Here is a 14,561-nt window from a genome sequence, read left to right as displayed (position 1 = left end):
ACAGTAAGCTTTGATGTCTCTAAGCCACTTAGTTTATTAAAGAGCTCAAACAACTAAATTTGTTCCATTGAATACAGAAGCCAGAAAATTCCACCTGAGCTAGAAAGGGAACTGGATTCTTTCAGACAGTTTCCACCACACTAAGTTAACCAAACAAAATCAACAGGAAATATGGAAAGAATTCCTAACTTGAATTAGATCTTTATAGGTTGGTACAATAAGTAGGAAAACAACCCGTTCAGGTAGGAGGTCAAAAAGGAATCTTCCCCTAAGCAGGAAGAAGTGGGTCTCCGCCTTCTCTCCTAAGCCACACCCACTCGTCGAAGTCCAGCCCCTTACGTAAGCCAACACCACTCCCTTCTGGTCCCCTCCCCGTAAGCCCCGCCTCGCCCCAGAGGGAAGTTTGGCGCAGAAGCCACATACCCGGAGTGGGCTGGCTGCTCGTAGGGATCTCCGCCTACCGTGCCTCCTGCGTGCACTGAAGATGGCGGCCGTTGCGGGAAGGTTGCTCTGGTCTTCGGTGAGTGGCTGCCAGCTGGGCAGGCGCACGGCACAGCAACGACCCCGGCCGGCACCTGCTTCCAGGACAGGATCGCGCTCTCGTGACCACTAGCCCTTATGGGAGGGAGTCCTCACCTCGCGGACCCCGAGGCCTTTGCTGCAAGGAAGGCCCCAGCGCTTGCGCAGGACAGCCTTACCTCATGCCTCAGAGGATGGTTCGCTCTCGGAGTCCTTGCCTTTCGGAGTCGAGGGTTCCCATGCTGCTTCTTCGCTAAAGTACCCAAGGCTTGGCTTTGTTGGCTTCTGTAGTCTAGGGTCTGTCACTAAATATGACCTTGGGAAAGTGACTTGTGCGTGATTTTTCGAAACAGGTTTCTTTGTGTATCCCTGGCCGTCCTGGAACTCGCTCCGTCCTGGAACTCGCTCTGTGGACCAGGCTGGCCAGGAACTCACAAGAGCTTCGCCTGCCTCTGCCTCCCGAGTGCTGAGATTAAAGGCGTGCACCGCCTCGCTTGACATCTCATTTCTGAACCTCAGTATTCTTTCCTTTCTTTTTTCCTTTGTATGAACAAAGTGCTACAGTAACGGAAGCTGCTTTCTATTCCCACACTCAGGCTGGACTCTGCCTTAGTAGCCCCTTTTCTGGCAGCCTTTTATCCTCTTGCCCTTCTTTATCATCACGGGGCTTAAGGCAGCCCCTACCTCTTCCCTGAGCCATGCTAGACATTAAGGTTGAGCAAACATTTCCCTTGAGTTCTGGCCAAACTTACCCAGGCCATGAACTTTGCCATATTCCTTCACTGGAATCCTGGGCGTTTTTCTGAGAAAAACCTTGACGTGGCCACATGTGCAGCAGATAGCCCTGGATGGGATTTGGGGAGGATGCTTAACTAACTTAGCCTAGCCTAGCTTTCCTGAATTTTGGAGGTTTTTATTCTTGGGGCTATGTTATGATTCCCTTGGCCTTGCAGTCTTTAAGGAAGAAGAAAGCAAAAGGGAATGTTGAGAACATGTAGACTCAATCCATGCTTTTTATTTGATTTGGTATTTGGTTCATTGGGAAAAGAAACAGCTGAGGCCACCATTCACAAAGGACCACAGCAGCAAGGCCAGACTTCAGTCACTCTTCCAAAAAGTCTTCCTAATAGAAAGCTTTTCTCTTTCCAGGTTGTTCGGCGGCATGGGAGTGCTATTTCCCGGGGTATTTCTGCCTCAGCAGTTCTTAGGCCTATTACTTCTAGAAGAACCTGCTTGACAGACATACTGTGGTCTGCCTCTGCCCAAGCAAAGTTTGCCTTTAGCACCAGTAAGTGTTACTCTGTTCTAGCTGCACCCAGGTAAAGAGAACCCATATCAGCAACTCTGGACCCTGGCAACACATGAGACATTCTCAGAGCTTTTTAAAGTGCAGTATGAGAATGTGTAGCTGGATCTATGAGGAATTGTTCAGGAACAGTAAGTATTTGGCAGTTTCAAAAATTTAAGATCTACTTTTAAGAAAACAGGAAGAAAATGAATGGAAACTAGATGGTGGAGGCACACACCTTTTATCATCCCATCACTTGGGAGGCAGAGGCAGGCAGTTCTCTTGAGTTTTAGGCCAGCCTAATCTATGGATCTAGTTCAGAACAGCCAGGGATACCCAGTGTTGAAATCCTGTGTTGAAAAACCAATTAAAAAAAAAAAAAAAAACGTTCCAGGTCAATCAGGGCTTCATAGAAACTCTGCTTGGGAATAACAAACAAAACCCCCAAAACAAGGAAAAGAGTAAAGAAAGCTATAATCTAGGAAAAAGAAAATATTTGCATAATATACTTAACGAAGGATATTCCTCTAAGATACTTAATTACAACTCAATAATAAAAAGACAATTGGAAAGAAAAAAAGGATTAAAAAAAAAGACAACTGGATAAAATGAATACACAATGCACGACTAAGTTATACTTAGTTGTGTGGTACCCAACCCCAGCTTTGAAATGTGTCCTGCATCTTGCTGTTAGTGCTCTCTCTGCCACGCCTTAGTGACTCCCAACTAAGATAACTACAGTCATTGCCTATCAGTCTTACCCTCCTGACGACCTAATCTTTCTGAAAACAGCCATCTTCCTGCATTTAGAGTTTCCCAGACTCATGAAGAACCAATCCTGCTGCTTGTTACTGAGGGTCCATTTAGGACTTGCTCTCACTTTGTTTTGAGTTTGTTCCTCTTCCCTGTATACTGGACTCTCTTGGTCAAGCCAAACACAGGGTGTGATATGCACACCCTGTACTTTCCTGCTATTTGGCCCACCTAAACTTGACAAAATCTGAACCATCTCCATGTTAGGCTGCCTTCTGTGATTCTCACTATTTCCTTTGCTTTTAGTTCTTTTAGTTCTCAGGGCATTTCGTTCATTCTTCCTGTTTTTCATTGTTTTAAAAAATTTTTCTTCGGGGCTGGAGTGATAGCTAAATCAGTAGCTAAACTAGCATAAGGACCCAAGTTCGACCTTCAGAAACCACATAAAGCTAGGCATGGTGGTGTGTGCTTGTGATCCTAGCACTCAGGGAAGAGGAGACAGGTGAATCCTTGGAGCTCTGTGTAGCCTACCCTATTTGGTGAGCTCTGAGTTTATAAAAGACTATTAAAAGAGAGAAAAGGTTTAAAAAAAATGGCTTCTGAGGGTCAATGCTGGAGGGTGTTCTCTATTTTAATGCTCATGTGCATACACACAAACACACTTCCCCCTAGTGCTGAGTTGAGTTTTATATTATTTAGAATTGTGTTGAAAGGAAAATTACTGTACCTAATATATACAATTGGAGTAAACCATCTCATTGAGTTATACTAATAAGCGACTTATATCACCAGTTATGATAAGATTCAACAAAAGGAGTTTAAATGAAATCATGCAGTACTTGATGCAATGGATGACAAGCTACATACAAATGTGCGGTCTTTTTTAGGTTCCGCAGTCCATGCCCCTGCTGTCACACAGCATGCACCCTATTTTAAGGGCACTGCTGTTATCAACGGAGAGTTCAAAGAGCTGAGTCTGGATGACTTTAAGGGGAAATACTTGGTGCTTTTCTTCTACCCTTTGGATTTGTAAGTTTGATTCTGTATTTTCATGTCCCTCAGAAAGCTGGTGTTGATTTCTAACCCACACTGAAATTTCTCTTCTAGCGAAGAGGAAGAGTCTTTGTAATTTTTGTCCATTGACCTGGGCCATCTGTAGCTCATGTGAACTTACTAGGAGAAAATGGCCTTCCTTTTAATGGAGGAGTTTCAATATGGTTCTGTTGGTTTTTCTTGTGGTCCTGGGGATCAAACCCTAGGCCTTGTGCATGCTAGGCAAGCACTTGATCACTAAATTATGCAATTCTGTCTTCCATGCTTTTGATTAATGGTTCTTTAAGCCAGTCTAAACTTTACACCAATCTAGATGGAAAATGAGAACGTAGTAAAAGAAATGAGTTTTTTTCATCTGGACATGGTGTCACACACCTATAGTCCCAGCACTTAGGGAGACAGGCAGGCAGGCAGATCTCTTTGAGTTCCAGGCCACCTGGGTCTGCAAACTGAGTTCATGACAGCCAAGGCTTCACAGAGAAACCTTGTCTCGAAACCCATCTCTCCCCCTCAAAAGGAATGTTTTTCATAAGTGTGCTTTATTTAAATACAGATTTTCTTTTAACTTTTCAAATGTGCCCCTATGCCTCTGCATATATCCCTTTATTTGTTTATTTGAAGCAGGGTATCTCTATATAGCCCTGGCTGTCTTGGAATTAATTGAAGACCAGGCTGGCCTTGAACTGACAGAGATCCTCCTGCCTCTACCTTCAGAGTTCTGGAATTAAAGGTGTGTGCCACCATACCCAGCACATTACATTTTTCGCCCCTAAGCAAATCAGTTTAGTTTTTATATTACTTACAGTTTATATCTTAAATTTTTGTTTTTATATGATCTGATGAAAATTTTTTTCTCCTCCAAGCACATTTGTGTGTCCTACAGAAATTGTTGCTTTCAGTGACAAAGCCAATGAATTTCATGATGTAAACTGTGAAGTAGTTGCAGTTTCAGTGGATTCCCACTTTAGCCACCTTGCCTGGATCAATACACCAAGGAAGGTAGGTTGGGTGATATTCACCTTTCCTTGATTTTATTTTATTCTTTGGTTTCATTTCTAATTCACAAATAATACAGACTACACAATAAAAACATTGTATAAGCTAGGTGTGGTGGCACACATCTGTAGTCCCAGTACTCACGGAAGCAGAGACCATCGGATCTCTGTGTGTTCAAGGCCAGCCTGGTCTACAAAGCAAGTCTAGGACAGCCAAAGCTATACAGAGAAATGATGTCACAAAAAAACAAAACCCAAAACAACAACAAAAAACCATTGTATATATTTTTGGGATACAATGTGTACATTATTCAAGGATCAAATCAGGTTATTCAGTACTCTTTCCTCAATCATTCCTTTTTTAGTCTGGTGAGGGTGGTTCACGCCTTTAATCCCAGTACTCAGAAGGCAGAGGCAGGAGGATCTTTGTGAGTTTTAAGCCAGCCTAGGGAGTTCCAGGACAACCAGAGCCACACGGTGAGACCCTGACTCAAACAAAGAAGAATCTTCTTTTAGCTAGTTTAAAAAGCACATTATGTTCTAACTATAGTCACCTATTGTACAGAAGAACAGAACTTATTCTTATCTAACTAATCATTGGCCAGTATCTTCCTCATTCCCCAGCTACTCCTGTACTTACAGAAGATCCCTCTACTTACAGAAGAGCATTAAAAGAAAGTCTAGAGGTTATCAAAGTATAGCTAGTCTGAAGTAAGCTTCATGTCTACCTGCCTTTTATCCCCTTTTTTCCTTTCAAAAACAGTGTTTCACATATTTCAGGCTGGCCTTGTAGCTGGATATATTTGCTCATATGATCTTGAGCTTCTGATCCTCAAGCCTCCACCTTCCAAAACCTGGTTTATACCTTGCTGGAGACCAAATCCAGGTGATCCATATCCTACGGAAATGGGTTCTTTGTAGATGCTCACCTGTTAGCAGTGTGTAAACTATGGTGGTAATGTCCTTGGACATTGTATGTATCTTTACTGCTCATCCCATGTATATTTTCAAAGGTTCATATAATAAAGGAGATAGGTTCAGTGGAACAGGGCACATGGCTGGCGTCTATTGCCTTCTCTTGGGCCTGTACTTTGAATCCTTAGTAGCTTGCTGTACTGTTCTGTGTAATATGTAGAAATCTGCTAGTGAAAACTAAATTAAAAAATTCACTAGGTATATTCTACGACTAACAATAATTAATTAGTTTTCATCTGAACAGCTGTTTTAAAAATTAGAAACAGAGCCAGGTGGTTGTTGTGCACACCTTTGATCCCAGCACTCAGGAGGCAGAAGCAGGCAGATCTCTGTGGGTTCAGTGCCAGCCTGGTGTACAGAGTGAGTTCCAGCACAGCCAGGGCTACACCAAGAAACCCTGTCTCAAAAAAAAAAAAAATTTTTTTTAGAAAACAAGGACAGGGTGTGGTCATAGCATTTATGTAACATGTAAGCCTTGAGTTCAGACCCCAGTACCATATAAACTAAGTGGGTTAGCGTAGCCTGTCACCCCAGCATTTCAGAGGTAGAGGCAGGAAGATCAGATGTTCAAGGTCATCATTGGCTACAAAGTAAGTTGGAGGCCATTGCTACAGGAGACCTTGTCTCAAAAAGATAAAGAAAAGTCAGTCAGTCTCTAGCAGTGGCCTGAGGAAAAGTTCTTAGCCTTTTTGGGCTTCAGTTTCCTTATCTTTAAAATAATGGAGGTGGGTCATGAAGTCGTTGAGCAGATCAAGTCCTTGCTGAGCAAACCTGACAACCTACCACTGGAGCCCACATAAAGTGGAGGAGAGAACTCCACAAAGTTGTTCTTTCATGTAATGCCACATGTCCAAACCCCATACCCCATACCCCACACATACACACATCAATTAATACAACAAAATAATACTTGCTGGGCTAGAGAGATGGCTCAGAGGTTAAGAGCACTGTCTGCTCTTCTGAGGTCCTGAGTTCAAATCCCAGCAACCACATGGTGGCTCACAACCATCTATACAGGGATCTGATGCCCTCTTCTGGCATGTAGGTGTACATGCAGGTAAAGCACTCGTGTACATGCAGGTAAAGCACTCATCTACATTGACTAAATAAATACATCTTTTAAAAAAATAAATAAATAATAGGTGCTAGAGAGATGGACCATTGGTTAAAAACACTCCTATTCTTCAAGAGGACCCAGGTTCAATTCCTAACATCCATATGGCCACTCACAACTGTCCTTAACTCAAGCTTAGGGATACCCTTTCCTGGCCTTCTAAACACTGCATGCTTTTAGTACACTTACCTGCAGGCAGAACACTCAGGCACACAAAATAAAAATAAATAAATAATTGTATTTGCTTTAGGTTGGTTGCAAGAGGGAAAACTAAGTTAAACAGAATTTCCTTATTTGAATTTACTTTTATTTACAACCATCATTAGTTTCAAACATTGGTACATGGTCCAGACCCTGTAGGACCACCCTAGAAAGTCAGTCCCTTTGTTTTGTTTTTAATTTTTAATATTTATTTATTTATTTATGCCTCTTTATTAGAATGGTGGTTTGGGCCACATGAACATCATGCTGTTGTCAGATTTAACTAAGCAAATAGCCCGAGACTATGGAGTGCTATTGGAAGGTGCTGGCATTGCACTCAGGTAAGAACTGTTCTTCGAGATGAAATAGTTTTGCTTATTTTAGTGTCATCTTGATTTTTAAGGATTCACAAAGACTCTAGTAAAGCATTTTTGTTTATCAGTTTTGGTAAACCTCAGGAAGAAATACAGGGTTTTTTGTTGTTGGTGGTGGTGTTTTGATTTTTTTTTTGAGACTGGGTTTGGATATTATGTAACCCAGGCTATCTTTGAATAGATATTCATTTTGTTCCACCTCCTTAGTGCTGGGATATAATGGGCATGTATCACAGGAATGATACCTGGATGGTAAAACTTATCAAAAGCAAGTTTCCTTTTTTTTTTTTTTTGATTAGGGTTTAGAATTTATAGAATAAATTTAGAATATGTGTGTGTAGTATTTTATGTATATAATACATATGTATGTAAGAGATTTATTAGAATGGCTTATAGGCTGAGGTCCCACTATTTTAACAATGGCTGTCTACTAATGAAAAAATACAGTGGTTGTTCAGTCCATGAGGCTGGATGTTTCAGCTGGTCTTCAGTGTACTTTAGAAACACTAAGCAGTATCTACAGTGCCAGTGAAAGAATGGACTTGGCTATCAAGAGTGAGAGTAAACAGGCAAAAAGAGAGCAAGCTTCCTCCTTTCATGTCCTTTGCTTTGTACATGTCCAAGCTTCGGGTAGGTTTGGTCCAGATTAAAGATCTTTTTGCTTCAAACATCCTGATTAGATGATTTAATTAAGAAAAACTTCATTGGGCAGTGGTAGGGCATGCCTTTAATCCAATCACTCAAGAGGCAGGTGGATCTCTTGAGTTCAGGGCCTGCCTGGTCTGGAGAATGAGTTCTAGGATAGCCAGGAATAAACAGAGAAACCCTGTCTGGGAAAAAGAAATTTAAAAAAATCTCTCACAGGTGTGCCCAGTGATTTGGGTTTTTAGTTCATTCCAGATATGGTCAAGTTGACAACCAAGAACAGACTTCACAGACTTATTTCGTGTGTGTGTGTTGCCTACATGTATGTCTGTGCAAGCACTGCCCTTGGAAGTCAGATCGCCTGGAACTAGACTTACAACTATTATATGGGTGTTGGGATGCTAACCTAAGTCCTCTGCAGGAGCAACAAGTACTTTTAACTGCTTCCCAGTCCCCTGAAAAAGCGTTTTATGTCTACATAGGCACTGATGAATAACTTCTATGAGGGTTGCAGATCTTCCAGAAATGTCTAAGACATGTGCCCCATTCACTGTAGTGTCTCCTTTTAGGAAAGGGTGCCATGTCTTGATGGTCACACTGACCCATTTTCTTTATCATTCAGGAACCCTTCCATAACAGCTGCTCCTACACTAAAGCTACTGAACTGTTTGGAGAAAAGCTCTCTCTGTCTCTGTGTGTGTGTCTCTCTCTGTCTCTTTCTCAGTGGAGATGATTTTATGTAAGCCTTGGAACCAAACAAAACAGTGTTTGATTCCTTTTTTAAAACTTGGCTTCTTAGTTAACTTTGAGCAAGTTAATTGCCTTTCTGTGCTTCAGTTTTCTCATAGATAAAATGAAGAGGAATCTCTGGTGGATGTGGAGGACTAACCTTCAGTTGTTGTAGCCTGTGCTTTCTGTGTTTTCTCAATCCATGGGAGTGGGGAAAGCTCTCTGTCTTACATAGTCATCTGCTCAGATGTGGCCTTCTTGGGTATTCATTTATGGGAACACTGGCTTTGGCTGTCATCTGAAGAAGAAGGCCAAACCTTAGAATACCACACAGTTGGATGGGGGCTAGATGCTAGCTGAAACCAATTCTTCTTGAACCTCGATGCTGACAGCCTTTTGGAAGTCACCCTTATTGACTTCAAGATTACTGTTTTCTAAAGTTTCCTTGGCTTTGGTTTCAAAGCCAAGCTCCTCCGTAGTTGGCAATGGCAGGAGAAAATGTAATCTGTTATGCTTTCTTCCTGTGGGTTTTTTGTTTTGTTTTGTTTTGTTGTTGTTGTTGTTTTGGTTTTTTTTGCCTGTAGTAACTCCTATCAGTTTTCTTTTGGGGCTAACAAGGGAAAGAAAGCCGAGTCTAGCTGATATGTAGAGTCTGTGGGCCTGGTTCCTTCCCAGGTCTGCCTCTACTTCTCTCTAGGGATTGCACCTGGCTCCCTTGAGAGATCAGGCACAAGAAGGATAAGGTTAGGATCAAAGCTTGGATACCAGACATCAGGCAGGGAAGAAGCCTCTGTGTACTTTTCCCTGTATAGTTGACACTTGAAGTCCCTATATTCCTTTAATCCTAGCACTGTGGAGGCAGAAACCGGCACATCTCTTTGAGTTCTAGATCAGCCTGATCCTGCATAATGAGTGCCAGGACTGTGTAGAGAGACCCTATCTCAAAAGCTTAAAAAAAAAAAAGGAATTGTGAGGCCCTATAAAGATGATTCAGCAGTTATGAGCTCTTCTCACTGCTGTGAATGGAGGATCAGAGATCGATTTTCAGGACCCATGTTGTGCAGCTTACAGCCACTATAATTCCAGCTCCAGAGGATCCAGCACTTTCATCTAGACTTCATGGGTATTTGCATGTATGTATACACAATAAACACACACATAAAGAAAATTTAAAGGGTGAAGTTTTACATATTCATTGGTTGTAGATAACATATGTCTCTCCTTCTTACATATATGTGGTTATTAAAGCAGAGGCTGATACAGGAGTCCAAAGAATGCATGGTAGGCACTGAGTAAAGGTCTTTACTGTCTGTAGTTCATTTCTTTTAGATATCAATATCACAGTTTTGCAATGTTCCCATAATGTATGCTTTTCATGGTGGCCTTGTATTATCAAAACATCTGTCATTACTAAAAGATGACAAACTTTTGTAATACTAATTACAGGTTGGTTTTTTTTTTAAGTATGTGTGTGTGACTGTGAAAGTATGTACATTCCAGTACATTTGTTCTTGGAAGTTATAAATGGATGTCAGATCCCTTGGAACAGGATTTACAGGCACTGTGTGCTCCCCAGCATGGGTTCTTAGAACTGAACTCTGAACAGACAGTACAAACTATTAATTGCTAAACAGTCTCTTCAGTCCCTAAAACCCCCATTTTCAAGCATTTCACAGCTTGATGAATTTTCTAAAAGGGCAACTAAAGACATAAAAGGACAGAAATGAGTTGTTGGCTCTAGGCTTGTTAGCACTAATGAGGACAAATTCTGTGCAGAGGCCTCTTTATTATTGACCCTAATGGTGTCATCAAGCACCTGAGTGTCAACGACCTCCCAGTGGGCCGCAGCGTAGAAGAAACCCTCCGATTGGTGAAGGCATTCCAATTTGTCGAGACCCATGGAGAAGTCTGCCCAGCCAACTGGACACCAGAGTCCCCTACGGTATGTTTTTTCCTGAGAGCACTAGGCTCCAATTCCAGGTCTTCTCAGCCTCAAGGGTAATCTATCAAGGGAGGTTACAGGGGTACTAGCTGAGTGTGATTGGGTGACACCAGGCTGGACAGTTTCTGCTCGGGATGCTAGTTAACTTTCATCTATATGTTTTGAACAAAATAGGCTATTCTTCAAAAGTATAGAAGTTTTAGTTTAAAACTGGGAGCTTGGGCCAGGTGTGGTAGCACTCACCTTTAATCTGGAGGCAAAGACGGGTGAATCTTTTTTAATTAGAGGCTAGCCTGGTCTACAAAGTGAGTACAGGATAGCCAGGGCTGTTAGACAGAGAAACCCTATCTCGAAAAACAAAAAAAACTGGGAGCTTTGAGTTCACATGTTGAGACTACTATCATGAAGTCCCTCTTAACCAATTTAATTTTCTTTCTTTTTTTTTTTTTTAATTTTCAGATCAAGCCAAGCCCAACAGCTTCCAAAGAATACTTTGAGAAGGTCCATCAGTAGGTCATCCCATGCTTGCTCTTCACCCAAAGCTTCTCATGCCAAAAAAAAGAGCCCCAGCTTGAATCCACTCAGTGCTCTGAAGATTATTTATAGAACGGCAAAACCTCATCATGCTGTGTTTATAAGGACTGTTCCACAAGCTTTGTTTTTTAAGACAGGCTCAGGCTCTGTAAAGGTGGCTAACTGCTTCCATAATCGTCCTTACCAGGGACTTCTTGATGGCTAACCAGTTCTCCATGAGTGTTTGGTGCCCATTTCTTAGATCATGTCTTCAGAGGGTAAACATTCTTCCTCTTAGCCTGCAGCAAACCTCTGTCTACAATGAAGTAGCAAGTAGCACCAGCATTTAATGAAAGCTTCTGATCAAGGTCCTGAAATTTCCTTTTGAATTTCTGTGTATTAAACTTAATTTCCCCATTATTTCTTATTGTATTCATTAACTCACAGTGTCCTTTTGTGTTCTGAGGTATTGATGAGATATAATCATGAAGGAGTATGTCTAATCCAGTGGTTGTATTTTTAAAACAGCATAATCATTTTCTTTCTTCAAGTGCTGGATGTAAAGTATAGTATAAAAATAAACATTAAAATATTTACATTTTTGACATCATTAACTTGGGTCAGTTTATTCTGGTGCACCACTCTTCCTTTGCTGACTTAGCTCAACAAATATTTATTATTCTGATTCCACTCTCAGGAAACTTATCAGGTGAGACTGATAAATTTCATTCATTATTTTTGATAGCTCCTGGAATGCCAAACATGTGCCAGGATGGCCTATTGAGACATTGGAGTGAAGGAAAAACAAACCCTCATCTTTATACACTTGGTTATAAAGTAGAAGCCCAATAAACAGTAGAAATCAGGTACCTGCAGGATTGGAACAGAGTTCTGAGTAGAGTTTTCAGGGAGGCCTGAGGGAGAAGAGACTGGCTCTATTTTCTCATCTGTGAAATAAGGGTAATTATATCTATCTTGGGAGTTTATATATGAATCAAATGAGAAAGAAAGAAAAAACATAGAAAAGGGAGTTAGCAAGTATCTTTGTGACTTTTCTGTTGCTGTGATATTTTTTAAGACATGGTGTCTCTGTGTAGCCTTAGCTGTCCTGGAATGCTTTGTAGACCAGGCTGGCCTCAAGCTCACAGAGACCCACCTGCCTCTGTGATTAAAGGCCAGTATCACTACTACCCAGAACTAGGATAATTTTAAGTCGATGCTCATGGTTCTATACAATTAGTTCATGATCTGCATGAAACTGGAGCAGAGCTTACATTTGAGGCATGACATAAGAGACCCAAGTGAAAATGGTGAGGGCTTCTGAAACCTCAAAATCAGCCCTGGAGCTTCCAACAAGGCCATACCTCCTGATCCTTCTAAACAGTTCCACCAACTGGGGACCAAGCATTAAAATATATCAGCCTCTGGAACCATTCTGAAATCACCACAGGAAGTAAGGGGCTTCTAGGCAGGAGACATGCATAGCAACTGCAGAGGGCCAAAAGAGAGCCAAAGAAGGGCATGCCACTGGAGCATAAAGGAGCGTGGCAGTCAGGGCCCAAAGTCCCTCAGACAAGCTAAGGACTGGATTGTAAATGTGTAAGTAAGACTTTGAAGTTGACAGGATGGACATTGCAGCTCATGCCTGCATGCAGGAGGATCAGAAATTCAAACCCAGCCTTGACTACAGTGTGAGATGAGACTGCCTCAACTACCTTCCATTTCCCCTCAAAAAGAAAAAAGTCATAGTAATTTAAGGATCATTCTGGTTCTTTAAATTGTAGGACTTCCAAAATGAGGAAGCACCAAGAGCCAACTGGACTGGATCTGTAACTCACTGAGGATAGAGCCAATTAGACAATGCAGTGTGCTACAGACTGGAAGCACTAGTGTATTTCTAGGCATGAGAATACTGAAGAGGGTCACTTTACCCAGCTGTGGAGAGAACTGCTGAAGAAAATAGCAAAGTGAGCCAGGGGAAGTAAGCAACTAAAGAACAAAGCCGCATAAGCTGATAAGAATGCCTGAATTCCTGGGTGTGAAAGACAAGGGTTGGTAACTTCTAGGTAGTCATGGCTACTACTGGGCACCTCTATTCAGCCTGGCTCAGTCATTTCCTTCAATCTTCAGCAAGCCCCTAAGAGTAAAACCATTACAATGCCTTGTGGTTATAAAAAAATGAAAATTCCAACCATTATATTTTACCAGTGAAAACTCTGGAGCCAGATGCTGGAGTTAAAACCTAGCAGCTCAGAGAGGCAGAGAAAGCACCCAGCTGATGTTCCTACTCAGCTTATATCCCAAAGAAAAAGGCCTTCCTACACAGCTCACCAAACAGCCCAGGAAGAAAAAGGCAACAGCTAAAAGCCTGAGAGCTGGAGAGCTAAAGCTCTCCTTATTCATGGTGTCTTAAATACCCAATTCAAAGTCCCTCTTTTTTTGTTAATCCCTGTTAGCTGGTTTCTTGCTTTACCTCTTGACCTAGGGTTAACTTTCTTAAATCCTGTCAACAGAAAGCTCAAGGATTAAAGGTGTGTGCTAGGACTGAGTGAACTAGACCATAATCACCTGTTTACAATAAACAGAAAGTTCTTGGATTAAAGGTGTATGTTAGGGCTGATCCACACTAGACAAGAAACTGATGAATCAACCAAGGACCATGCATGGAGAGGACTTAGACCCCCCTCAAATAAAGCCCATGGCAGTCACTGGCATGAACTTAGTTACCTGCTCTTTGATCACCTCCTGGTGAGGTGGCCTTACTATGAAGGACCCCATATCACCCTGAGTTGAACAGAGTTAAACATAGCTAATGCCATTTTGCGGTGTACCACAGTTCTGGGAAAAATAGTAAAGGCCGGATGGGAACTAAAAATTACTCTGAGAAAATCCAGCTAAGTCACCCCCCTCAAGATATCTGCGGTCAAGGCTGCCCCAGCTGAGCCAAAAACAACTTTGTCCTGACCACCCTCATGGGATATCTGACAGGTGGTCCGGCTGAGATAGGAGTCCTGGGAAAAGCAACATATGGTGGCACTAGTCAAGGCCGTCATAATTGTTATGACCACCCAGTTCCTGGAATTCTGATGTCCCTGCCAACCTGATTCATGTGAAAGAGCCAATCAGCTCCCTGTAACTATGCCTCTCGCTTCTGTATCAGTGCTTCTGCTCTAACACTATTAAAAAACCCAGCTTTCTGCCCGGTAAGACGCGTAAAGTCATCTGAGTGACTTTCCGCCCGGGTACCCGTGTATCCAATAAAGCCTCTTGCTGTTTGCATCCGAAAGCCTGGACTCGCTGATCTTTGGGAGGGGGTCTCTCAGACGAAAGATACCCTCAGGGGGGGGGGGTCTTTCAACTAGGCCACAGAGAAAGAAGTTCCATATAGTCCTGATGTGACCTGATAGGCTAGGGTCAGATAGTAGGAGAGTAGGACCTCCCTTATCAGTGGACCAAGGAG

The 14,561-nt window shown here is 42.1% G+C and overlaps 1 protein-coding gene across 1 annotated transcript; it reads left to right on the top strand.

Moving 5' to 3' along the window:
* Positions 1 to 414: 414 nt before the first annotated feature.
* Prdx3 (peroxiredoxin 3) lies at positions 415 to 11,711 on the top strand. The gene is made up of 7 exons (XM_055591608.1): positions 415 to 520; positions 1,669 to 1,807; positions 3,448 to 3,589; positions 4,477 to 4,612; positions 7,136 to 7,239; positions 10,423 to 10,588; positions 11,048 to 11,711. The coding sequence occupies exons 1-7, from the start codon at positions 485 to 487 to the stop codon at positions 11,099 to 11,101; spliced, it is 777 nt and encodes a 258-aa protein (XP_055447583.1). The 5' UTR covers positions 415 to 484; the 3' UTR covers positions 11,102 to 11,711.
* Positions 11,712 to 14,561: the final 2,850 nt, after the last annotated feature.

Source organism: Psammomys obesus, unplaced genomic scaffold (genome assembly GCF_907164565.1).
Source record: "Psammomys obesus unplaced genomic scaffold, mPsaObe1.curated_primary_1811, whole genome shotgun sequence".
NCBI lineage: Eukaryota > Metazoa > Chordata > Mammalia > Rodentia > Muridae > Psammomys > Psammomys obesus.
This window is presented reverse-complemented; position numbering and strand designations above follow the sequence as displayed.